This window comes from Melozone crissalis, unplaced genomic scaffold, assembly GCF_028551555.1.
Source record: "Melozone crissalis strain CALT ecotype California unplaced genomic scaffold, PUWL_Pcris_2 ptg000018l_1, whole genome shotgun sequence".
NCBI lineage: Eukaryota > Metazoa > Chordata > Aves > Passeriformes > Passerellidae > Melozone > Melozone crissalis.
Window position 1 is genome coordinate 24,565,341 of NW_026535796.1, and position 25,480 is coordinate 24,590,820.

At 37.5% G+C, this 25,480-nt stretch overlaps 1 protein-coding gene across 19 annotated transcripts in view; it reads right to left on the reverse strand.

The window, feature by feature from the left end:
* The window catches only part of GPHN (gephyrin), a 270,748-nt gene that overhangs the window by 175,642 nt on the left and 69,626 nt on the right, over positions 1-25,480 (reverse strand). For all 19 annotated transcript variants that reach the window (XM_054276499.1, XM_054276497.1, XM_054276495.1 and 16 more), the window contains exon 2: positions 9,374-9,452. In XM_054276499.1, the coding sequence (XP_054132474.1) occupies positions 9,374-9,452 (79 nt within the window). The remainder of the gene's footprint in view (positions 1-9,373; positions 9,453-25,480) is intronic.

The following is a 25,480-nucleotide window of genomic DNA, read 5'->3' on the forward strand; positions in this document are numbered from 1 at the left end:
CCAGAACTACAGTGCTAAAAATCTCTCAGCCACATTGCCCTCCATTCTCTTTTTCTGCATGTGAAAACCAAAACAAAATTACATAGTAATGTATTTCTGTAATTATTTGCAATCCATATAGTGAATGGCTTTCCTGGTTCTGTAAGAACAGTATTTTTTATATTAGCAAAAAAGGGAAATACATTAAAGGAATCTTTATGTGTACCTTTTGGAAAAATGGAACACAGACTAAAAATCACCACCTCGTAAATAATAATTACATCTTCTATTAAAATGGAGAAGGGGTTCCAGTCATGCATTCCCACATTTAATAGTTCCTCCATGAACTATTCTGGTTTTGAACACTTGCCACTGAACATTTCCACACATTATTTAAGCTACAGAGCACATTAACTGTGTAGAATGCTTGTGACAATGAGAAAAGTAGTGAATGAAGAGGGGTTGAGGAAAAAAAAGAACCTGAATGTGCATTTTTAAAATAGGTGTTAAAATCATGTCAGTCAAATGACACTCACTCCAGAGCAACCTGTATTTTCTAAATCAATCACCTATCTGAAAATGACACCAATAACAAATTCCAAAAGGATGCACTGGATATCCAACCACAGATATAGACAGATACATTCTTGTATCTGAAACCAAATAATGAATACAGAATAGAATTTTAATAGAGTAAGACTTCCTCCTTATTAGAATATAAGGAAGGGGATAAAAATGGAGGTAAAAAGAGAGATACTATAGTCAAAGAAAGACCAAAAAGCTTAGAATTAGTAAGGGTATATGTTTTAAAGAGAAGCATTTACTGCTGGAGTATAACTGTGTTTCTTTGACATTGTCTGTGGAAAATCACTTGAGGTAATTTTTCAACCCTTAATACGTCAGTTTTGAGCTCAATGCTGTCTTCAGCCATAAAAATTACTTAAGTCCTGGTTATACTCTTGTGATGTTTATATGGTAGCATGGATAAAGGGAAAAAGAGTAACTAAGTGAAGAATCCATGGTAAAATTCAAGCTGTAGTGAAAGAAAGTGAGAAAAGCATACATTAAAAACCCACAAGATTTACTGGAGGATAGCTATACTTTTCTTTCTTAAGCCACCATCTGTAGAGATTTCTATTGTACACTGCTAAGAAGTGATTTTACAGGAGTCCCCCACAAAAGTAATGGCAGGACAATTGTAATTAAGAAAGCAACCTAGAATTGAAATACAGTGAATAATGTTGCATAAAAGCATGAACAGATCTGTGCATAGCAATTTTCTGTATATCAGTGTCAGAACCATTCCTAAGATGTGCAGCAATGGCTTCCTCTACATCTCTATTCTATTACAATATTTCAGTAGCAGATGATGCAATCCTCCTAATCTATACTGCAAAGAGGCACACAAATTTCACAGAGACCTTCTTTAAATAAGGCATTCCTTCAGGTCATTATAGCTTAGACAAAAAGTAGCCCCTCATACAAAGAGAGGCCAGGGGTCAGCTCACAATCGCTTTTCAGAGCAGTTTAGAAGACCATTTAGTAATTTTTACTAGTGAGATTAGAAGAGAGCAATTTTCTATCATGTAGTAAATTATCAAAACCCATGTAGAGATGGTTTTGTTCCTCCCATTTCTGGGAGTTCCAAACTTCAGTTTAGCCATGTCAGGAATGCCTGCTCTACTTTGAAGGACAACTGTTTGCTCGTGCAATGGAAAAATTGTTCAAGTTTGTGGGTGCTCCACTCTTTATGAAGGTACTACTCCTGAAAGAAGTATATAAAAATTGCCATAGCAGCTCAGTCTAAATGTGCACACAAGTCAGTATGATATTTCCGGTGCTAAGAAACAAATGCTTAGGGAATAAACACATGACACAGAACATGATTTGTTTCCTGGTACACCCTTTTCACCTCTGGCTGCCTTCAGTTCAGGAGCTTTCCTGACCTAGATGCTGCATGCAATTAATTGGCTTTAGCAGCCACAGTAGGCCTATCAGCCTAATTCCTTTATTTGTACCCATCATTTATACTCCAGGCTTCCATATGATGTTACATCAATTATGAAACATCCAGTTCTGCTACACTTATACAAGTATGTAATTTTATTAATTTTAAACCTGCTGCTCAATTTTTTTCTTGTCACAATTTGTGATCTGTGAAAAACAGTGAATAATTGCCTCTGACTTTTTTTTTAATGCTATTCAATCTGTATACCTCCACCATATGTTGTTTCTTCGTTAAAGTGAAAAATTCTAGTCTATTTAATTTCTTTGTGTGGAAGCTGTTCCAAATCTCTGCTTAATCTTATCATCCATACCATACCCCCACTAGATGTTAATAAAGTAGTCAAGATTTGAGCACATCTGAGGTTTATAGTCATATAAATAGGTCTTCTGTTTGGTACTTGATTTTTTTAGTAAGTACTGTTATTTTAAATGTTCTTTTCTGAGTATACAGAAATACACTTAATGCACTATAAAGTATTAGGAGAATCCTTTCAGAGCATTATCTTAGGAAATGCAGTTTAAGCTAAGATCAGCACTGGACCACTTCTTACCTGTAGATACACACACAAAAAAAAAGTGTAGACGCTATGAGAGGACAACCCCCTTTAAATATCCAGAAAAGAACAGATTATAAATAGAAATAACTAATGTGTGAAAGAATGAAGTCAGGTGAGGAGTCAGGCTAGTGTGATTTGAATGAAGTCTTGAGGTGGCAAATAGGCTAGAAGAAGCTGTTTGAGTTTTGAAAGTCATAGATCCTCAGAGAGCGGAAAGCTCACAAAAATAGCAAATGTCATGAAAAGACCCCTCCAAAAGAAGCCTGAAGTTAAAAGATCAAGTAAGGCAAGATTGGGTCACCAAGAGAAGACTTGAGAATACAGCTAGAAGCTGTGGTGGATTTGGGTTGGACAACAAGATGAAATGCAAAGCCAGAGAGGTGTACAGCAGAACCCCTCAATGAAATCCCTATCGTTACACATTAAGATTTTAAAAATAATTTGTTCTGTGGTTTTAAAAAATAGAATATTGACCAGGAAGCTGAGCTGCTATGCCATTATATTCCAAAGCAAATGACGGGCTGTAAAGTTTTATTCAATCAAATGACCATTTTACATTCTACTCCCATCTATTTGTATTAATTATTAGTGCAAATGATTACAGAAAGAAGTCTTCTGGTACTTAATTCTGAGACTGTGACAGTACTTGGTACATACTCAATTTTCCTACTTCTTCTATAAAAGCTATTCTGGTCTGATCCTGAATATACTCAGACACACAGGAAGCTTGTCTATATTCCTTCCAAATGCAAAAGGAAAAAAGAAATTACGAAAATTATTTACAAATTTTCTTAATTACAAAAAGTATTACAATTATAATATTACCCACATATGACCTAAATCTGATTGGGTTGGAGTTGTCTTTCTTCACAGCAGGTGGCTGCACCAGAATTGCTGTGTTCTGGATTTGTGCCTGAACAGTGCTGATAACACACCCATGTTTACCCTGTGGTTGAACAGTGCTTGTAAAGCATCAAGACCTTTTCTTTCCCTTCTCTGCCACCCCAGTAATTAAGGCTGGGGATAGGAAAGAGCTGGGAGTGAACACAGTCAGCAATGCTGACCAAACACCATACTCTATACCATAACATTGTGCCCAGCAATAAATGCTCAAGGAAAGGAGGAGGAAGAGGAGTAACATTAGACATTGCAGTATTTGTCTTCCCAGGCAATTCTTGTGCGTGCTGAGGCCTGGCTTCCCAGAAATTGGCAAAGCATCTGACTGCTGATGGGAAGTATTAAATCTCTTTCTTGTACTACTGAAGAATAAAAGTTACTAAGAAAACAGGACTTAAAAAGTGCATTTGGAAAAATAAAAAATTGACATGAATTTGAAGTCAGAAACAGAGTGGGCAATTTTAAAATGAAGGTTTAAAACAAACATAGAAATAACTTTTAATCAACTGTGATACTGGCTAGACTGAAACTTGATCAAGATTTCTGAACCTATGTCCTATGTATTTGTTTTCAGACATCAAAGAGCAAACATAATGGAACAGAGCAGGAAGGGCATAGTTTTTCTTTCAAATCCTTAAAAATTTTGTAACATTTTCGTTTATTTTCCTAAATGAAAGTTTAAGTACATTTAATAATGACAACAACAAACCTTAAATCTGAACATGAAGGATCTAGTAAATCTCCATAACCAATGATGAAGTTTCTTATTTCAACAAACATGATATATTCTTACACATCCTATAAGCAGAGAAAATCCCTAAACTTTTTAAGATAGCGGTTCCTGGCTAGCAAGCTTGGAGCAGTGCATCCCTGCAACACAGAGAAGTACAATACTTAATTCTGAAACTAGTACTAGAACTGAAAAGAGAATATCCAAGATGCAGCTGCCATGCAAACAGCCAACCCTCTCCCCTCAACAATACTTATCAGCCCAGACACTGTTCTGGGGCTGCACAGCCTCTAGTTCTAGAACAACTTATGCAGCTACCTGATTAGCTCATAAACTTCTTAATTGCAGGCTACCATAGGTGTTCCAAGAGCAAAAAGAGGAAATTTCCTTCCAAGAATTTGGTAGCTGTGTGATAAGAGAAGACGTTTGTTCTAAATCTAACTACTATTGGTAGATAAAGCTGACATGGAGCTTTAGAGAGGTTACAGTAGACTGCTTTGGGCCAAGATGTAAAAATCATTAGAGTTGAAAGTTACTAAGTGCTTAAAAAACACATTTTCTTGTGTTCTGCTTTGCACAGTCTGCTCCTAAGAGTTTACTTCAGACAGATGAAGTTGTTGCTATAGGTTTATGAGTCATTAAGCTTAAGCAGCCAAAGGACATATGCAATATTAGCCTTTTTTGCTAGAAACTGCCAAGGAATCTTGTAGGTTGAGAATTCTTTTTCTTGAAGTGCAAGAAACAGAGAAAACATTTAGGGATTGGTTCATATGACTGGAGGTACAAAAGATTTGGCAAATGAACAGCAAGAACATCCGCTGTGATACATTTGGTGGAGGCTGGCTGGACTACGGAGAAGCCAAGTGGGGAAACTGGCTGGAGAAGAAACCCTAGCCACTTAAGGTCTTAACCATATTTTAATTATCTTGATGGAAGAGCAAATACAATTTTTTAAGGCACACAAAAACTCTGCTTGCAGTCAAAGCAGATAAAGTTTTGTCTCAATCTCCCAGATCAATGAGAAACCATAAGGATAGCATGAAGCCAATTTTATGTATATCAACTTTTAAGAAGTTACTTATTAGATTAGACTCATCCTCATGAATTCCTTTATGCAGGTCTCAGATCTTTGGAAGTCTGTCAAATACAACTTTTTTTCATTAGATTCAATGCTTAAAACAGGCAGCACTTCTGTAATGCTCAGCATTGCTTCTCTGCATAACAGTCTGGGCTATCACAGACAGCTCCCCAGCCTTCCTAATAAAGATAACCTGATAAAATCACCCAATGTTTAGAGATGACCTCAGGAGGCAAGAGAAGCAGAGAAGTATTTTAGTAAGCCCATCAGGGAAAACATACTAATACAGTCAAATAATGGACAAACAACTGAGCATGAGCTCCTACTAGAAGGTTGCTGCACAGCAAGGTAACTGTGGATAGAATTACCAAATAAATGTTTCCTCTCTCTACAGCATTATTGGGACCAGCAGTTAAATAAAAGATACAGGCATCACATTCATATATAGTAACAGGCATTGAAAAACTAGAAAGGCTGCACAAAGGGGAGAGGGTGTGAACTGGTATCCTCACAACATTGAATTTGTAATCTTCAGCAAGACAGAATATGTCTTGATGATGAGCAAAACACAAAGTATAAGCCACAATACTTCCAGTTTTCCTCAAAAAATTGCTAGATAGGTTCCTCCATGTGGAGATGGAAACTTACTAATAGGTCTATTACCATTTTGGTTGTCTTTCTAATGCAATTACATGGAGGGTAAATAACATTCCCTTTTCACAATCTTGTCTTCTCTGTAGTACACACTCATTAAAACAAGTTCTAATTTCCTGTCAAAAGTTACCTGTTCTTACATTTTATATTTATCTACTCTCATAATCAGTCTGAAGGAGACATGAAACACAGTTTAGATGTGATGCGATTTTGCCTAGAAAGAAGTTATTCAGAATCTTTTGGATATTGTTCATCTCAAAGAAGCTCTGAAGATGTTTCCAAAACAAATGCATCAGTGATTATCTGCAGCTGCAGCTACTGAATTGCACAGAAAGATTAAAAGCATCCTCTTTTCTGTTTAGACAAGTATTTTATGAACTTTGTGTCAACATACAGGCAAGAGCTGAAAGGAATATGTTATAAAGTGATGCTAAGAACTATAACTTTGGAATCTCTATACATATAACTTCTGCTTGAAGTAGGTGGACCTATATTCCTAACATTGTAATGATCTGATGGTTCACTCTTCAGGTGTATTTAAGTAACTTCTAGTGAGAAAAGAAAAGTAGTAGTAAAAATCCTAGGAGAAGCTTCAGGTGATAGACATATTGCATTGTAAGTATTCTATTTCTCTCCTGAGCACAGATTGGCTATTGAGGGTGGAAAAGGACAGGAAAACAGAGGAGTGCACACACTTCTGTCTGCTCATGAGCAAGGGGTCAAATGAACTCATCAGTAGGTTCAACTTTCCTTGAGCACCAGCCTTTTGCCTTGCTAGAGAGCCTCAAAGACCTCCCCACAAAAGCAGGACTCTGCTAGCATCCTAAACTGTTTCACTGCATTTTACTTCAGCTGATTAAAGTCTGAACCATCATCTAAGAACTTGCAGCCTAGTCCCTCCAATTGCACCTGCTCTCTGCAGCTCTGCTGTTTAGGACAATGAATGGAAAAATATCTCTAGTCTTCTCCCATAGTCTATGACTCTTCATTTCAGGTTAATTTGATATGCTTGGTGTTTTGGGGTTTTTTTTCCCTTTAGCAGAATTTTCATTTTTATTGACACACAGTAAATTGTGAGTTAATCACATACAAGTATAGGTGATCAAACTACTGATTTGAGCAGCAGAGCTTTTATTAGCATTGCTGAGAGAACTGAAAGCAGATGAAGTTTACAGTCCTGCTCCAGCTGGGAAATCACCTGGGGAAAAAAGGCTACTCTGACAATTAGGCATACTTGATATAAATCAAACATTAATGAAAAAAACAACAATGCTATTTTATAGTTTCATTTCAATGTAAAGACACACTTTCAGCTGTCCAAAAAAAGGCCGCCTGCAACAACAAAACAGAAGTAGTCTGTTGCAGAGCCAAGAGTGGCAAACTAAGAGGGACAGAGAAAGCATGAGAATTTATGTAAATCTAATGTTTGCATCTGAGATTATAAAAAAAAAAGAGGCAGTGCATCTCCAGTCAGCACAAACAAGCACTAAAGAAGTCCTAAAATGTAAATATTAAACAAGTAAGAGAATTAATCAATGCTATTTTACAATTCCAGGTATTGTTACAGGCATCAATCATAGCCAAATAGGCATAAAATTTTAATTAAACTTTATTCTTTATTGCAAAAAAAGATTAAAACATCTCTTTGTCTGGCACTCCCCCACTTCATCCCAATGCTTCCATTTGCATAACAAAGAATTAAGACCCCATGGGATCTTAAGAGTCACCTACAGAAGGCTGGGTTGGACAATATTGCCTTAGATGCCTTCTTCATTTTGGAGATTCACACACACTATTACACATTTTGCAATAACTCTTTATAGGTGTTCAGTCATAATACAGCAAGAATTTCAATTTGGAAAGATAAACCCAAGTCTACACATTCCTATCATTGGTCAGGAAGAGGACATTTTTCTTGCACTGTAATCTGTCATAAAGCAAAGTATCATAAGCAGCCCTTGGAACCTAACATGTATTGAGACTTTACTCAGTCTTTGAAAGTGACAAAAATGGCTATGTTGCAGTCACTTGTGCTTTTTATGCTGTAAGAAACAGACATCCATTTAATTTCTTTTGAACATTACAATAATTTATTACAATATTCTTCATCTCAGTTACGGTCAAGGAAGAAAATGAAAAGACTCCATCACTTCTGTTAAAAATATACAGAAAGTAATAATTCTACAACAAAGGCAATTCAACCTTCTGAGAGTAAACTCAAGAGATGCAAGCCCAAAGCATGTGAGCCTACCTGCAGCTCCAAAACTCACATACAATTCTAAAGCAAACAAACAAAAAAGAACCAACAAAGCCAACCAACCAATCAAAAATACTCAAAAAAACACCACTCAACAGAAAAATTCTGAAAATTCAGACCTTTAAAATAGCCTTGACTTCAACACTTAAACAGTAACTATTAAAAACTTATCTATTGCATTCACTCTGTACATATCTAGCAACAATTATACTTGCTCCTTGTTCCTCTATCATTTCAGATGTATAAATCATCAGTTACATACACAATGCCAAAATTGCCCAAGAATGCATGTTCATGTGCATATATGTCATTTACCTACAGGAACATAAAATTAATTCTGCATCTACCTCCCTGTAAATGAAATAAGATGCCAAATACACCTTATTTTTCACTAGTTCTCAATCAATATTGAAAAATCTGCTCTTTCAGCAGCAAGGACCATCACATTAGATCTCACTGTGGACTGTACTGTCATTCACGTTAAAAATATGTTAATTCTTTTCTCTTTTTCCCTTCCCGCATAATAAGTGGTACACTCACACTAGCAAGAACATTTTCAGCTACTACTAAAGTTAATGGGTGAGAAAAAAACCCCACAAACCTAAAAAACAAACAAAAAACTGAATGACAAAGAAGGTCTGATACAATTTCAAGTCTGGCCCAGAGCTCATGAGATTGAATTTTATTTTAGAGAAAGATACAATATTGAAATAAAGACCAGCAGTCTTGTGATGAAGCAAAATTTAGACCATGTGCACATATACTTAAATTGAAAGAGGTAGTAGAGGAAGAAACACACACCAGCGGTATGAAATCAGATACAAAGAAAACAGATTCTAGATGTTAAGGTAAGTAACAATAACATCATTACCCAGTAATATTCCAATTTATATCCAATTCCTCCTTAAAAAAGAAGAGGCAACAATGTGCATACAAGTCCTCTATAGAAATACCAGCATGCACAATCTGTTACCTCTGATGACACTTAAACCCTTTACTGTGTGTGATCTCTGGATGTTACTTCAGAATTATATTAGAAACAAGGTGGTTTTAATAACACTTGCTTGTATTAAAGACTAACAAATTGCCAAGCATAAACCACTAAAGCATTATGTGTACTTCATCAAACTACTTCTTTGTATAATTACAAAACTACTCACAAGGATATCAGGAAGAAGCTTTTCTTTGCTTAGCAATAAGAGCCAGATACTCACAAAGAAGGGTCTTGGACCAGATCTTTAAGGTTTATCCCACTACGATCCTCGGCAAGGTTCCTGAAGCAACTGTCACTCACTAAAAAAAATAGAAATAAAATGTAAACAAAACAAAATAAAACAGGAAAAAATAGGTGGAAATTTAAGAATGGAGCACAGTTCTTTTGATTAACTAAAAATGCTTTTGGGTGTTGGCTGGAATTTGAACATTCATATATAAAATCTGATTTTCACTGAGATTCCACCTAATTCAAAGATAAGTCAACTCAATGGAAAGTGAAAAATGCTGTATCACAGCTTATGCAGAAATAAACTGCACAAATTCCAGGTGGTGAACTCACTACTTGTCCACCTGAAGGCAAAGGAAATCTCAAACACATGGATGCACAGGTACACACTTTTCCGTACATTTAACAGGAGAGTCTTTAATCATGCACTGATCATTACACTTAATCAGAAACAGTGAGAGCTGCTATGTATTTAAGTTCATAGTTATTCATGGGTTAGCAAAAATGTTTAATATGAGCAACAACCAAAACAAGTAATTAAGAAGAAAATTTACTCAAGGAACTTATAAATAACTTATTAAGTTCATGTACAGCATCTAGTTACTGTAATAACTGAAAATACAGTAAATGTCACAGAAGTTTTAAAGAGTACTAGTGTGCTTTCATTTCCTTCACTAATTAAAAGAAAAAACCAGAAGAGACTTAAACCTCAAACTCCAAATTTGTTCTCTTGGCTAAGTCTCTCAGCACATGTACTCCAATCCTAAAAGCCACCTCATTTCTCTTAAATAACATCACAGTCAGTTTGAGAGGTGGAAAAAGAGTAGTGGCACAAATACTTTTAGAACAACACAGTATCAGTTTAAAGGAATTACTTATTTCTGACTACAGCAAACTTTCTGAAGGACTCAGAGGTTGTGAATTTCCATATCAGTGTAAGGATCAATTTCCCTTAATGGGCAAGGCAATCTGTGAGGTAAAGTTTATGAAGAAATGCATTATTGAACATGTTACAACACAGGATACAGCTTCACATTTGGTGAACAAGGATGTGTTTAAATCACTGCAAAACATTGCAAAAGCAAGTGTTCCTACTTTTTTCTCTCTAAATGCAAATTACTCTCTTTAATTTACATCTCTAAGTATTCATGCGCATCACCAGCATCAAGAAAATGCAAATCATTCCCAAAATACATTGTTTTCGCAGATTATAACACACACAGTGACAGACCTACCTAACATACTACAAAACTGCAAAATGTTTCTACTAGTACCTCTCGTTGGCAACGCATCTCACAAGCGTGAAACCTGGTAAGTCTGCTGGAAAGGACAAATATTGGAAGAAACCATCCCAGAAGAAGAGGCTGGGGTAACTGATGGAACAGGTAGTAGTCCTGGCCCTCGGACAAAGCCTGACAGCTTATAACTGTGAGAGAGGTATTTGTCAGGTGTTGAAAACACCTCAACAGGGTAATAACCACAGGCTATCCTAAGCCTCTCCCCCCCACTGTCTCTGAAAACTGCACCTAGCAATTGCCTGCTGCACACAATCCCTGAAAGCCCTCAGTTTTTCGCTAGGGCTCTCTTGCCTCAGATCTTCATTTTAAACAACAGCTAGGTGTGCTAACTAAGTCCAGACTCTCAGCTTGTTCCTCCCATGACAAGTTCACAATTGCCTGTATAACACACTGCACGTTACCTGTGCTGAGCTCACAAGCACTTCCCCCATTGCCAGGCAAGCTCCGAGTGAGCAGCTTGAGCCCTCGGCAATTTCTTATTTCCATCCCCACCTATTACACTGAACCCAAGACTCTTGAGGGGATCTCAACTCTTCAGGAGTAATTCCAAGTTCAGCAGATCCACAAACCACTATATGTTGGATTTCATGAGAGAAAAAATTCCCACCTATGTTGATATTTGATAGTTTATATTTGCTTCTTGTCAAGTTTGGCAACAAAACAGCAAACAGAACATTTTACCTACAGTCTTGTCCTAAATCCTACACTACCAATGTATCAATATATCTCCCATGCTAACACAATACATCATGAATAAAAATTATGCTCAACACTGTTTTTTCACTACTGAGAAATCAAACATTTTTAAAGCATTAAATATTTAATCTAAACATGCTGCATTTCTCTGGTGTCCCCTCCAATCTCCTCATGGCAAGCAATCACAGTGATAATTGAGGAAACTAGTGTCTTTATCTCAGAAGTTTTTTAAAGGGGAAATGGAAAATGACAACATAAAATTATCATATCAGTAAAACTGGCCACTATTTATCCGTAACTCATGATGTTTAAAACACAAAATGTGTTTCAAATAAAAATGTTTAAAATGAATACCTAGATATGTCAGAGACAGCCTTTGTTTTACTTGTCTCAACATAAAGCAAATATTATAGCACTCTTTTTATTAATGAATTTTACAATTGCAAACCTTCCCTCTACTTAGTAGACCTTGGCAATGAAACCATTTGCTAGTAAGGCTAATTCAACATCAAATATCTACAAACTTGGAAAAATGTATAAATCTTGTCTCCCTTGTTTTCTTCTTCGATTGTAGGAGAGTTAGAGCAATGTGTAGCTGCAAACTGGTGAGCAAGTCTCTTCTTAGGGTACTGTTCTAGCTGGATTTAGAAAACACCAAGGCTACCGATAAATGTAAAAAATTCCAAATCTGGTTTTAACAATCAAGAATTCCAAGAGTTTAGTTAATACTAACATTTGAGTATAACTACTAATAAAATGACTAGTATAGATAGCAACAGGAGAGTTTCCAGTGAGTGGAAATAATTCATTGGAATAGGCTAGAATAAGCATTTGGTCTGCATACAAGCACAGCCTTGCCCCTTCACATCCTTGCAAGCTCTTACCATAAATAAATGAAACAAATGTTCAGCAATAAAAGCAGGGTGGAAGCAATCAAGCAGAGCAGGTAGTCTATTTCTCACAGCTTAGAAAACTTTAAATCAACACTGCACATATTTAAAAAATAACATATACCCTAACTGAAATGAGAGCTATTTATTTTAAACAGGAGAGTGAAATGGTGATGGTATGGCAGAAATATCAGGGTGATCCATGGTGTTTTGAGGGAAACAGACAAAAACTTTGCATCACAGCCACAAATTGTACTACAGACACAGTAAAGCCATGCCTGACTTCTCTTTGAAGCACAGCCAAGGGATACTTTTGCACAGGACATCTATATGAACCAATTCCCATACAGGGTTTTATTGCCTTGCTCCAAAATGAAATTTTTATTTTTTAACCCTCCAAAACTTTATAAAAGCTAGTATTTTAAGCATTGTTGAGTGGATGGTTTCTGGAGAGATACAGAATTGTTAGCTGGTCCTCTCTAGACACACATCAAGTGGCTGAGCCTCTGGTCTGCAGTGCATCCCACAGGTACTTCCTCAGAGACGTGGCAAACGACTACAAAAATGGCACCCTAAAGCACATTTGCTCTGTAGAGTATTGCACATACAATGACAGTCTGTGAGGTGCCAGAAATGTTCCTAATACACCAAATATTGGCACAAATATCACAGGCATCAACTGAACAAAACACATAGTCTCAGAAACATCACAGCGAGGCAAAATCCCTGAACATGCATTGCACAGTTTGACTTCCAAGTGAGCTGTTACATGTATCAAAGCAAACAGGATTTAGCAATAGCTCCAATTTTCCCAACATTCATCCTACTTCCCGCTCCTGGTTTCTATTACTGATGTTCTGTTTCTCACCCCTGTCTAGTCTTGTGCCGAGGAAGTAACAGAGGTGGGAAGCTAATGAGGGAATACAACTCTCACCTGTCAGTTACACAGCATACAAAATTCCCGATGGAAAGGTTAAAATCGGCATTCACACTCTAATGTGCAAACATCCAATTTACAACAGTTGTGAAGCCTTCCCACTTGGCATTTGTGAACTTCTAAATTTGCCCATGTGATTTTTTTTCCTTTGCTTTCTTTAGCAAGGTTTTAAACGAGACCATACTGAAGAGAAATAGATTATTAGCTTGTTGATTTCCAAAATGAGAAGTTCCCTAACTCTGAAGGCAAACTAATATTTTCTTGAAGTAGTGGCAGGTCATAATCTGTTGCAAAATGTATCCTTGTTTTAATTTTATTTTTTTAATGTCCTACAACTTGAAAACCATGTAGCTCCTTAAAAACATCAGTTAATCTCCTACCCCACAGAAAGTACTCCCAGTAAAAAAGAGCCCTCTTAGATCAAATCACTTCCAAAGCTACAGCTGATAACAGTGATTTTCATATTTATATGATTTAGAAAAAATGCAATAACCACGCTCAAAAAGTGAATTTCTATAGTTCAGTAACGAAAATTAACAATTACCTCCTCTTGCAGGGCCCCAGCCAGGTAATAGCTAGCATTGATTCCATGCTTCTCAGAAGGCTGATCTCTCACTTTAATGTACTACAATTACTAAGAAACCCATCACCCTTACAGACAGTCACAACACAGGTGGACCCAATTGGTCCTTCAATCCAAACACCATCACCACTGGTCAATTAAGAAACCACCCTTTGGTAAACAATTCTCCATAACACATTCCACATGTGCACAACAACCCGTGCAGCAAGTGAAGATAAGAATTGTTTATCTCTTTTTCCTGATCTTCTCACAGCCTTCCCCAGGACAATGCTGGGACAGTTGTGCATTGCTCTCTGGGGCCAAGGCTGCTGCCACAACCTCCCCCATACCTAAATATGTGATTCCAGAAAACTACTACTACCTGCCAGATTTTCCTCTAGGTTCCCAGAGTTCAGAACTACTTTTAGATCAGTTGTGACTGCCTGTAAATAAAAATCATCTTGACGACAAAATCTTGACTGTCATGAAGACAGTCACCAATGCACTATTAATTTGAAAATACATGGACTACTACAACCTCAAACAGTATGGACTGAAATATAAGATATCAGTTTCTTACATTTTTGTCCTTTAGAGATAATATCTCCTAAGTTTACTTCTTTTTCTTAAGACCTCTTCATCTACCAACAGTATTTTTGACAAGACTTTACCTTACTCCTCTTTTTACAGGCTCATTTACATATTTAGGTTTATAACAAATTCAGTCACCAGTTAATAAATATAAAAATATATTTAGTACATTTGGGATGTTCTGAAAAGTACTGGTCTAGCACAGTGTGGTACTCCAGTCTGGATTAGCTTGCTTCAAAAGTTACTCACAAGTCTCGTTCCAGATTCAGGTGGTGCTGTTCCATGTACTCCATGCAAATGGTTCAGCACTAAAGTACTTTGCTTTTATGGGCCCAACATTATACACAAGGCAGCAAGCACCTTCTTTACCTATTATAAACATTGCTGACTTCAAGAAAAACCAAACCCTGGTAGGGAAGTTTAGAGTCTTAGGGTTTAGGATATAGCAAGGTAACAGAATTTTTTCTCAGACCTCAAAACATCTCCCCTTGAAACCTGTTTTCTCCTGCAAACACAGAGTTCTTGTCCTATACATGTGCTATATATGTCCTATAAGGTATACTTTATGGAAAGCAAAGGAAAGAGAAAGCACCAGAATATTGATTCTCTTAATATTAAAATTATTTTGAAGTATTTTATGGGTCCCATGGACAGTAACACCACAGATAAACAATGCTGCCTTTTTTCTCTGCTACTGCCACATTTTTCAAGTTAGTTCATGTCAACCAGAAAACATACATAAGACAGATGGCACATTACAGAAATTTTGTAGCACCTTCTCCAGATCTATCAAAGAAGACAGCAAATTAATTTTAAGAGCAGCATTTGTACCATTTGTATATCTGCACACAAATCCCTGACGTATTCGCAGAATAAAAAGAACTACGAGTCTCCATGCAAACTGCAAATGCTTAAAATTGCCAAGAAAATATGCTGTCTGTGAGTAGCAGAAATAAGGCAGGTTGATTTCCTAAGAAGTTGTGATCTAAATGCCATTTGCTATCACCACATAAATCCAGAATGGTATCCTCACAGATTGACAAAGAAGTACTATCATAAAAAAGGAGCTAAGGTATTGGAACAACAGAAGGGAAAGTTCAGGTGACCTACTGAAAAACAGGATGATCATAAACCAGAAATACAAGTTAGACATGTGATCCTATGATTTTTCTTTTTCTAGAAAACAGAAGCAATAATGTCACTTGTAAACCAGATGTAAAGGAAGGCTGTTGCAATGATAAGGCAAAGTAAGATAGCAGGGGAAGTGAAAAGAACTTTATTAGCTTAGCAAAAAAAATCATTAGATGGTAGCTGCTGGTGAGTTTATGTAAATACAACAGTAAAACAAATATCAGAGGGAGAAAAGAATACTATTGCAGAAGAAATTTAACTGTGAGGAAATCATAAGAAACAGAGCATAATTTTCCAAGAGTTAGAGAGCTGAACCCTCACTAAAAAATCCTTCAATAATAATAGTGAGGGCAAGGAAAACACACAGACTTGTTCTCAACAGATTTAAGGATAAATTAAATGACACAGAAATTGTTCTTGAAGACCTGAAGCATTCTGCACCACAGAAGCTAATGTTGTGAAATCTATGTTAGAGTTTCTCTGAAGGCTATGAACTTCTAAACCTCCCCAGGGTTTCTCCCATTTTCTAACAGCAATTAAATGAGGCATTTTTTTTCTGTGTATCCATTAGTCTAGCGGGTTATGCCTCTCTCAAATGATTTATCATTTAAATTTTACAATATTTGTGCAGCCTCAGGCTACAAATTCTACACTGGGTTTTAATCTAATATTTAACAAGCTTGAGTTTCAACTCCATAGCACTGTCAGTGTAATCACTGCAGTGATCAGGTGAACTTCAGAAGAAAAATATCAAATCATTGAAGACATTCAACTCTTTGGAGATGCAGCATTAGCAATACTTCCAATTGTTTGTACCCAATAAAAAAATTAGGTTCCTTGAAGCTATGAATACCCAGCACTTGATGAATTCTTTTCTTTGGGATCTTGTTGTTGGAGATAAATTAGTTTGCGTTTCATGTGTGGGTTTTTTTTTTTTTTTCCCAACATTTATTTCTAACAAGAAGCTGCCAGAAGAAGTTACTACAAAACCATAAAAAATTCCAGGATGGGAAGGAAAAGTATAGAAAGCAAGCACATCCAAGAGAGGGGAAGAGAAGAATTAAACCAACAATAACAACTAAAAGCTAAGTACCTTTGAATAGCAATATCTCAGACTTCTATGAAATTTTTAGTTCTACCACAGGTTAGAACAGCTGTACTGAGAGCAGACGTGGAGAATCCTTCCTCTAAAGGGCAGTCTTTACAAGGAGATAATGATTTTCAGCTTTTCTGATTTCTTTAGAGGATGTCTGCTTTTTCAATACCTTGAAAAAGATAAGAATTTTATCTCTAAACTTCGTTTTCTTGTATGTTATTTAGTTCAGGAAAAGAATATGTTTAGTTTCTTAGTTAACAACACTGGAAACAATTTACAGTACCTTATATAGGCCCATTTTAAATGGGTCCTTTGTTGCAGAGTACACTGATGAAGTATACTGTCAACCTCAGCTAGATGAACTTTTAAATATGACCAAGTATGCCGATGCAAGGTGTTAAAACATTCCACAAATTATCTGCCAGCTTGATTAAGAACCACCAGAATAACATGAAAAACTACACTACATTTTCCTAATGATATAATTTATCTATAAACACTGCATTTAAGTGAACCACTCCAGTATTAGGGACCTGTGACCTCTGATCATTCAGTAATGACAGGATTTAAAGGATTTATGAAACTTCACATTGTGGCTTGGAACAACACCCCTTTGCACTGCTGCATTGCTGCACAGCTAAATGCATACAGACCTGCTGATAGGTAGATAATCCTCCAGGACCAACCCACAGAGCCCAGGGCCTCAGCATCCCATCTTCTGCTCACATCTCATACAGCCCCAGACACCAGAAATCAGGTAACTTTTCCTCCTTAAGGAAACTGAGGTATTCTCTGCACTGTTCAACATAGCCTATCAAACACTGTCCAAAGAAACCACCTCAGAAACACATAGTAAAAAAGGGCAGGAAGAAACAGAAGTCACTTTGTGCTTCTTAAGACACCCATTGTGTGATGTCCATGTCATGCCACACTGGCAGCGTGCACTCCCAGCCCAGGAAGCCAATTGTATCCTGGGCTGCATCCAAGGAATTGTGGCCAGCAGGGAAAGGGAGGGAAATTTGCCCCACTGCTCCACTCTGGGTGGAGTGCTGCATCCAGCTCTGGGGTCCCCAGCACAGGAAGGACATCAACCTGTTGGAATGAGTCCAGGGAAGACCACCAAGTTGATTAAAGGGCTGGAGCACCTATCCTGTGCAGACAGACTAAGACAGCTGGGGTGCTCAGCCCAGGCAACAGCAGTTTTGAGAGAGAAACCTTACAGCACCTTCTAGTACCTAAAGAGGGCTACAAGAGAGTGGGACAGGGAATTTTTACGAGGGCATTTAGTGATAGGCCAAGGAATGATGGCTTTAAACTGAGAGTAGGTTTTAGATTGGATAATAGAAAGACAATCTTTACTGTGAGAGTGGTGAGATACTGGAACAAGTTGTCCAGGGAAGTTGTGGATGCTCCCTCCCTGGAAGTGTTCAAGGCCAGGTTGGATGGGGCAGCCTGGTCTGGTGGAGGGTATCCATGGCAGGGAAGTTGGAATGAGATGATCTTTAAGGTCCCTTCCAAACCAAACCACTCTGTGAATCCATGATTCCCCTAATCATTGTATCTACACCTTGAGCAGATGCCTTCCCTGAATCCACAGGTACCACTATGCACTACAGGATTTCCAAGGAGGATTACAAGAAGGCACATGGGAAACACATGGACAAGGTATGGAGCTGGAGGAGATCCAGGATCAGATCACAAAGCTGCTGTCTTACTGAGGGTTTTGGGTTCATCTTGTGAGTTCAAGTAAAAGCAACTAAAGATCATCAACAGTACTGGACCAGGGGAGTGACGCAAGCCAAGAGTCACAGAAATTAGGAGAAAGCAGAACACTAAATGTACTAGTGAGCTAATAAAACTGCAGAAATCTGAGAGACAATCAAGGGCAACTCCAGACTGAATGGTGTTAAATCATATACAGGTATAAGACTTCAAAGCCTGAAGATGCAATCATAGCAAAATAATGCCAGTTAGCACATAAACCACAATATGTACTGCAGACAACTCCACTACAGGCAAGGACTTGAAGAAAAATACATTACCTCTTTTATTTTTTAGACAAAATCAGCACCTGGGCCTAGTCTGGTGTGCCTGTCCCCTTCAGTTTGCTGAAGGAATCACCTGAGACGGAAGAGCCTCCTTTAACCAATTACACAATAACCATTTATTTAGCACAACTCTATGTGCAAAGCTCTGAATTGAGGCCCTACAAACACTATACTCAGGTATAAAAGGCATAATTTTGTACTGTTAGCACAGATGATGAAAATATGTTGACATTAAAATTCAGTTGTAGGTATTTACTTATTGGATATAAGGATGTCCATTCATGCAAAGGGACCTTTAAATTATTAACTTTCACAACAAGAAGCTTAAATATTTAAGCAAATCAGTATAATTTAATAATGTAACATGAGAATGTGAGTAGAAATAATTTTATAAAACTATTATACTTTGTATAATTAAATATTGCTTAGATGACAATGTAATTGTTTTACTCTATTTTTCCCTAAATCTCATTATGAAGCAAATTATATCCATATGTTTAGCATTTTCAATTCATTAAATGTGAATTCTTGATAGCTTACAGGAAAATTCTTCATGAAAGTGGAAAGAAACAGTATTATAAAAAGTGGTTGCAATAATCCTTAAAAATAGGACAGTTCCTCTTTGTCCAAAACATAAGCACTTCTTAAGATATCTTTTTTGTACTAGTACTCTTAAGCCTCCTTAAAACTAGTGGCAGTACAAAACAGACAGTTTCAAAATAGAAACACTTTAAGGAACGATTTTCAACTCTACCTAGAAAAGGAAAGCAACAAACACCCAATAGCGGAAGTGGCCAAGAAAAACAAAGGGCATTACAATAAATCCTACTGCTTGTTCAAAAAGCATCTACCTCCATATTGTTTTCTTTTTACAATCAACTTACCATTATCAGAAGTCAACAGCTCAGGTGGTGGAGGGAAACAGCCCAGCAGACAGTTATCACTGAGCATGCACAACATAGCCAACAGAGCTCACTCTCTTACCTGGGTTCAACCCAGCACTGTTTCTGGGAGGTCTCACTTGCCCAGATGCAGCATTTGACTGGCAAAAGATCTCTGTTTGAATTGAGGAGCCTGGCTAAATCTAGACCTTAAGGCAGAGACACCCCATCAGCAGCACCAGCACCAGCTTGGATACAGCAGACGAGCACTGAGGCACGCAGGTGAAATCCTGATCAGCGCTGACTGACCCCAGACACTCTAATGCCACTGTGTGGGCTTGGGTCAGGAAACGCCAAGACACACACACCCAGGCTAACCTCACACAGTGCCACCTCAGCCATGACAGGGTCTATTAGCCCAGATTCACAGTGGCATCAAGGCATCTAAAGAGCCTTCTAGTTTCTGGAAGAAGCAGTCACATTCACACAAAGCTGAACCAGTTATGCTGTTTCAGATTTTTGCTGGCTTCTCAGGGCTCTGCAATTATCACAAGCAATGGGAAACTGTTTCTACAAAATGATCTGGAAACATACCATAGGTCTTTCCAGAACATCGAGCTGCCATCCACAAAAAAGTGCTGATAATAAATCCTACACAGGAAAGTGCAGATTCTAAAAACCAAGATTTTCAGTATCGTTGACGTTTCTTTCACTGCTATCTCTAGCGGTAGCAGTGGTGAAGATCTCAGTGGGACAAGTTCCACTCAGGTGTCAAGGGAGGCGAGGATATCTCACCAGAAAGCCTGTAGCTCATGGAACAACTCTAAAAGAAACAGAGATTTATCCCTTACCCCCAGTCTCTAAAATCTTTGCTTCTCTTTAGTTAAACTTCTTTCAGCTGTTTTGTTTATTTTAACATCATGCTTATAAACTGTGCCTACTTTAACAGCTCTGGAACTGACCACTTTTCATGCAACTGGCTCAAAGAAATTACATCATCAATCCTTCATCTCAGGGTTCATTTGTTTCCACATGTCTGTTCCTAATGCTTATTACTAACTTTGAAAATGGAAACCAAAGCTTTTTGTCATTTCTTCCAGCTAGGAGGATCCTGAAAAAGCTGCAAATAGTTGGAACTAAGCCAATTATCTCAGTGAGCTGTGAAAAACCTGGAAATCAGTTTAAATGCTAAGTGTTTTCATCATTCACTCATTCAACTAATTATTAAAATTACAATCTCAAATTATTCCAGAGTACTACAAGCCATGCTTCGTATACCACTTGAAACATATACTCCACCAAACCTGAAATACAGAAAATAAAAATAGAGACGCTAAAAATAAGCTAAGAAATTATACCAGGAGTAAGCTTTACATTTGTGTACCTTGGTTGATGCTCAGTCACAGAGTTGCAACATTCAGGACTATCAAGTCTTGATGGCAGCCCTGATTACACAGTGAAGTTTGCTGTTCATTGTCTTCCTGGAATCTTGCTATACTTTTACAACCAGATATTTTAAACAACAACTCTATGCAGCTAATCATGGATTGCATTTTATTTTTTTTTTGTTTACAATTTGCTTACTTTAATAGCTTGTGTAAGGCAGTAATAGAAGTGCTTTCCAGCCCTATGCAACCCCCATCTGACATGAGCCCAGAGAACTGCAACCCAGATTTTCCCCCTGTGAATGGTCCTCCAAATGTTTAAGTATGTTTGTTCATGTCATTCTTTTTGTAGTAGACTCTTTTTTGAGCTGCCATATTTTAACCATGGTCAAAATTTCATTCCTTATTAGTTACAATGAAATTAGAAATACTGATGCATTAGGTAGCCTACATTAATTCTGCTATTTGTCTTTGCTATCTAAACACAACTTTTGACATTATCTTGCTGCTGATTTACTTTAGTTTGTCTTTCAGGGACTCCTATTCCTCAACATCTTATTCCTAAACACACAATATTGTCATTTTACTGCTGTCTGTGTTCATTAGATGTGAATAAATACATAGCCTTTTCTTCACCTGAACAGGGAAAATTTTATATATTCTGGAAATAATCTTGTCACACTGATATTTTACTCCTTTTTCTTAACTTTTAATTCCCTCTCTTTGCTGATTCCAAATCTTTAACTATATTTAACTCTAAGCCTACAGCAAGCAACAAAACGGGAGAAGTCTTTAAAGCCTATACAGCCTGTCATGTCTCATATGTTTGCTTATCTGGGCAATGAATCAAATCAATCAATCAGCTGTCAGGACCATACCAAGCCATGCTGGCATTTGTAGGAGAATGACACCCCATATGAACGCTCCACGTAAATTCCTTGCAGCTCAAAAGAAAGCCAGCAGCTGCCACATTGGTAACATGGCAACGTGGAGCTCCCTGCCAAGGGTTCTCCCTGGCTGGTTTCTGCCCTGCGCCCCCAGCCAAGGCAGCAGCCCCGCACAGGAGAGCGGCACAGCAATCCTGAGAGGCTCCAGCCAGCAGAGCCCACGGGAACAGCATTCCCAGGCACTGCTGCCAGGCAGTGCCAGAGCCCTCCTGCTGACACCCTGCCTCTGGTGCCTCTGCCTGCTGGCACAGCGCAGCACTGGGCGCCGCAGGCTGGGATCCAGCCTCAGGCTGGGAATTTGCGCAGCTGGCTCAGTCAGGAAGGCTAAACAGGTCATGATCCATTGTCTGGGCTCATTTCTTGCCACCAGTACAGCCCTATCAAGAATAATGCTCTTGTGGGTGTTCTGAAACTCCAGCTCATAAATGTATACTGGTTTTCCTTATTTGCTCCGAGTTCTTCTTGCTTGATCAACAATGAGGGGAAGGATGACTAGAATCATAGAATTACCATCATTTTTTACTGCACAATCAGTAAACCTCATGGTTTACTCACAAATGGCCAACAAAAATAGATACAAATCGTATATGCCATTGAAAAGTTTGCTGTCATTTTCTACCATTATATAATTACTTTTGTCCTTACTGAAACCTTTGAGCTGTTACATTTTAAACCAGCCATTTGAAGATTATAAAAACAGAAATGGACATCAGGGTAATTTAACTGGGAAAGAAGAAAACACTTCTCTACCAAATTTTTTTTTCCTTTTTTTTTTTTCCCAAGTGTTTTCTGAAACCTGCAACATTATTAATTTCCTCCCTAAATGGGCTGTTGAGTGAATGCGAAACCCAATGTATAAGGCTTTCAGCATTCCTATGACAGAAAAAATCTGACAGCCAAGCATACACACTAAATATTTTCTTAAAGTTCTTCAGTAAGAATGCCTTGTTTTGCCTATAAAAATTACTTAAATGCTGTCCACCCATTTCTCTGCCAAATTCCCCTTTCCCCTTCTCGTGTTTCCTTCCTAACACAGTTTTTCCAACTTGATGAGTAACTTCAAGTGAATTTTACAAAATTAGAGCTGTCAAAGCTTGTAAATCATTACAGAAAATGAGACATGAAAGATAGTATGATAGAAAGCATGGGAAATCAATGCTTGAAGAGAGGAAAGAAACAAAATGGCTATTTTGTTCCTCCTCTTTGTAGATACAAATATTCATATATAACCGTTAAAAAAAAGTCTCATTACTTTGCAAAACTCTATATACTTTTTCTGTTATGTCATAAATATCAGAGAAAGTAAGATAGGGCTCTTATCTGTTCTAGTCATCACCAGTCCAGCAGCAGACAATCGTGCAACACGCACATCGCCCTGAATCACTTTAAACAGATCAGTCTAGAATTACCATGTGACTTTGGGCTACCATTTTCAGCTTGCTAGTGTATTTATAATTGAGTATTTGACTAATTCCAAATAAAGTAATACTCAGATATTACTCAATAACAATGCAAAACAATTACAAAACCAGAAAACACTGAAAACCAAGAATTATCTCTAATGTTTGACAACTCAAAATGTTGGTGCAATTATAAACATAAAGTTGCTGTTCAACTACTTACTATACACATATTCAGCAATGCATTAAAAAACAGTATCAAAATGAGTATCATTCAAAGGGAAGTTAAAATGTATTATGGATAATGAGAAAAGTTCTAAATTGAGACACAAGCAGTGCTATTTTAGGAAGTGAACAGATGGCTACAGAAGACCAGACCTAAAATCAAGAACAATGTACGGAGTCAGAGCAGGGGGGCTGGAATGACGTATAACTGGAGAGTTTGCCTTTCTTATTTTATTGCACACTTTTTGACAGGCTGAAGATACTACAAATCTACAACCGAGAAGACATTAATTACTTTTTTGGGCATTTTAAAGACTTGCAGAGCACTATTTTGTTCCTCCTCTCTATCCATACAAGCATTCATATGCAACCATTTAAAAAAAAACCTCATTACTTTGCAAAACTTCATATACTTTTTCTATGATGTCACAAATACCAGGAAAACCAAAAACTAGGTCCAAAGTGTGGCTTATTTGCTTTAAAACACTTCTATAAAAATATATGTATTACAACCTCCTAAATAATTTGCTAAAGTCAAACCAGTGCATACAACCTACAATACTAAACTTTTATCCCGCTGTCAAATCTGCAGTTATCGTCCTCTAAAATTTGCAAAAGATATGAAAATCAATTAAATGTGCAAAACCCCCTGTATGTCAATAATCTCATCTTACATTTCCATAGAGAAAGGCAGCACTTCCTCCTCTTCCCAAACACGAGATGCATCCATGCCTTATAAGGAATACAGGATATCTCAATGGATTTAATTTTAAGCCTCAGTAATTAAAATTTACTTTTCCTGAGGAAAGGCAACAACTGCTGTTGTTATTTTGTGGTAGTTATTAGTGTAACCTTAAGAATAACTTATTTCTTCATACTTATCAAATGGAAGCATGAAGTATTTTAATTAGAATGGTGAAAGTGTTTACCAAAACCAGTAGGTCTTGGTATCAGAGACAAGTTGGCTGGCTTATTTCTCCAGCCTTTTATAGTCCCAGATGGAAGTATGACCCTCTAACATAGCAACCACTCATCCCAGCTTTGTGTCATCTGCAAACCTGCTGCCAACATTCAGATTATCAATGAAGATGTTAAACAGGGCTGGAGCTAGTATTGACCCCTGGGGGGGTCACCAGGTGTTGTCATCTTATTGCAAAGTTCCCATACATTCTCAGTGATTTCTCATGGACAGCTCCTCACAGCACTGACTCCTTCACAGTACAGCCAACAAACTCCAACTCTCTCCTCACTCAGCTAACCCACTCTTTTGTAGCACTCATCATCTTATTGGACACAGCTGTGGCCTGTTCCTAATCTTTGGGGATTAGTACAGCTGCAACTCCTCAGGTGTGAGACTACCTTCTGCACTGTCTTTATTTTCTTACATTCTATCCCTCCACAACTAAGTCACCAGCCTCCAACTGGATTTTGGGCCACAGACCACTACTCTCTGCACCCAGCCATTCAGCCAGGAAGTTCCATATACTAAGGACAGTAGTTTCTGTGTTTCCATTTTAACTTTGGGTAAGGATTTTACAAACTTCATATATCTATATATCTCCTAAAAGCTCTTACTCTTTTTTTTTGTTTGTTTGTTTGTTTTTTTTTTACACAAACAAGCAAGACAAAGTGGCTGTTGCCGAAAGAGATGTAGAGATGTAAGAAATTTGTTCAAACCAATGTTCCCTAGCTGATTAAATGGAAAACTGCTTCTGGATTAAAGTCCAAAATCACTAATCCTAATCAGTGATCAGTATATAAGAACACTAACCTGAAATCCGTAAAACAAACAAAAACAAAGCCCTGTGTGGCACAGAAAGTCGTTTTGAAGCCTACTTAAATTTCTGAAAGATGTCATCTGAAACCATTGACAATCTACAGTGTGTTACATACCCATTGAGAAAGGTTAACCCTTATGATTATAAAGTGGAATTCTTTTAAAAACCAGATGTAATGACACTAAAACAGTGCAGAAAGGGTTAAACTATCTCCCTGTTGATAATTGAAAATCA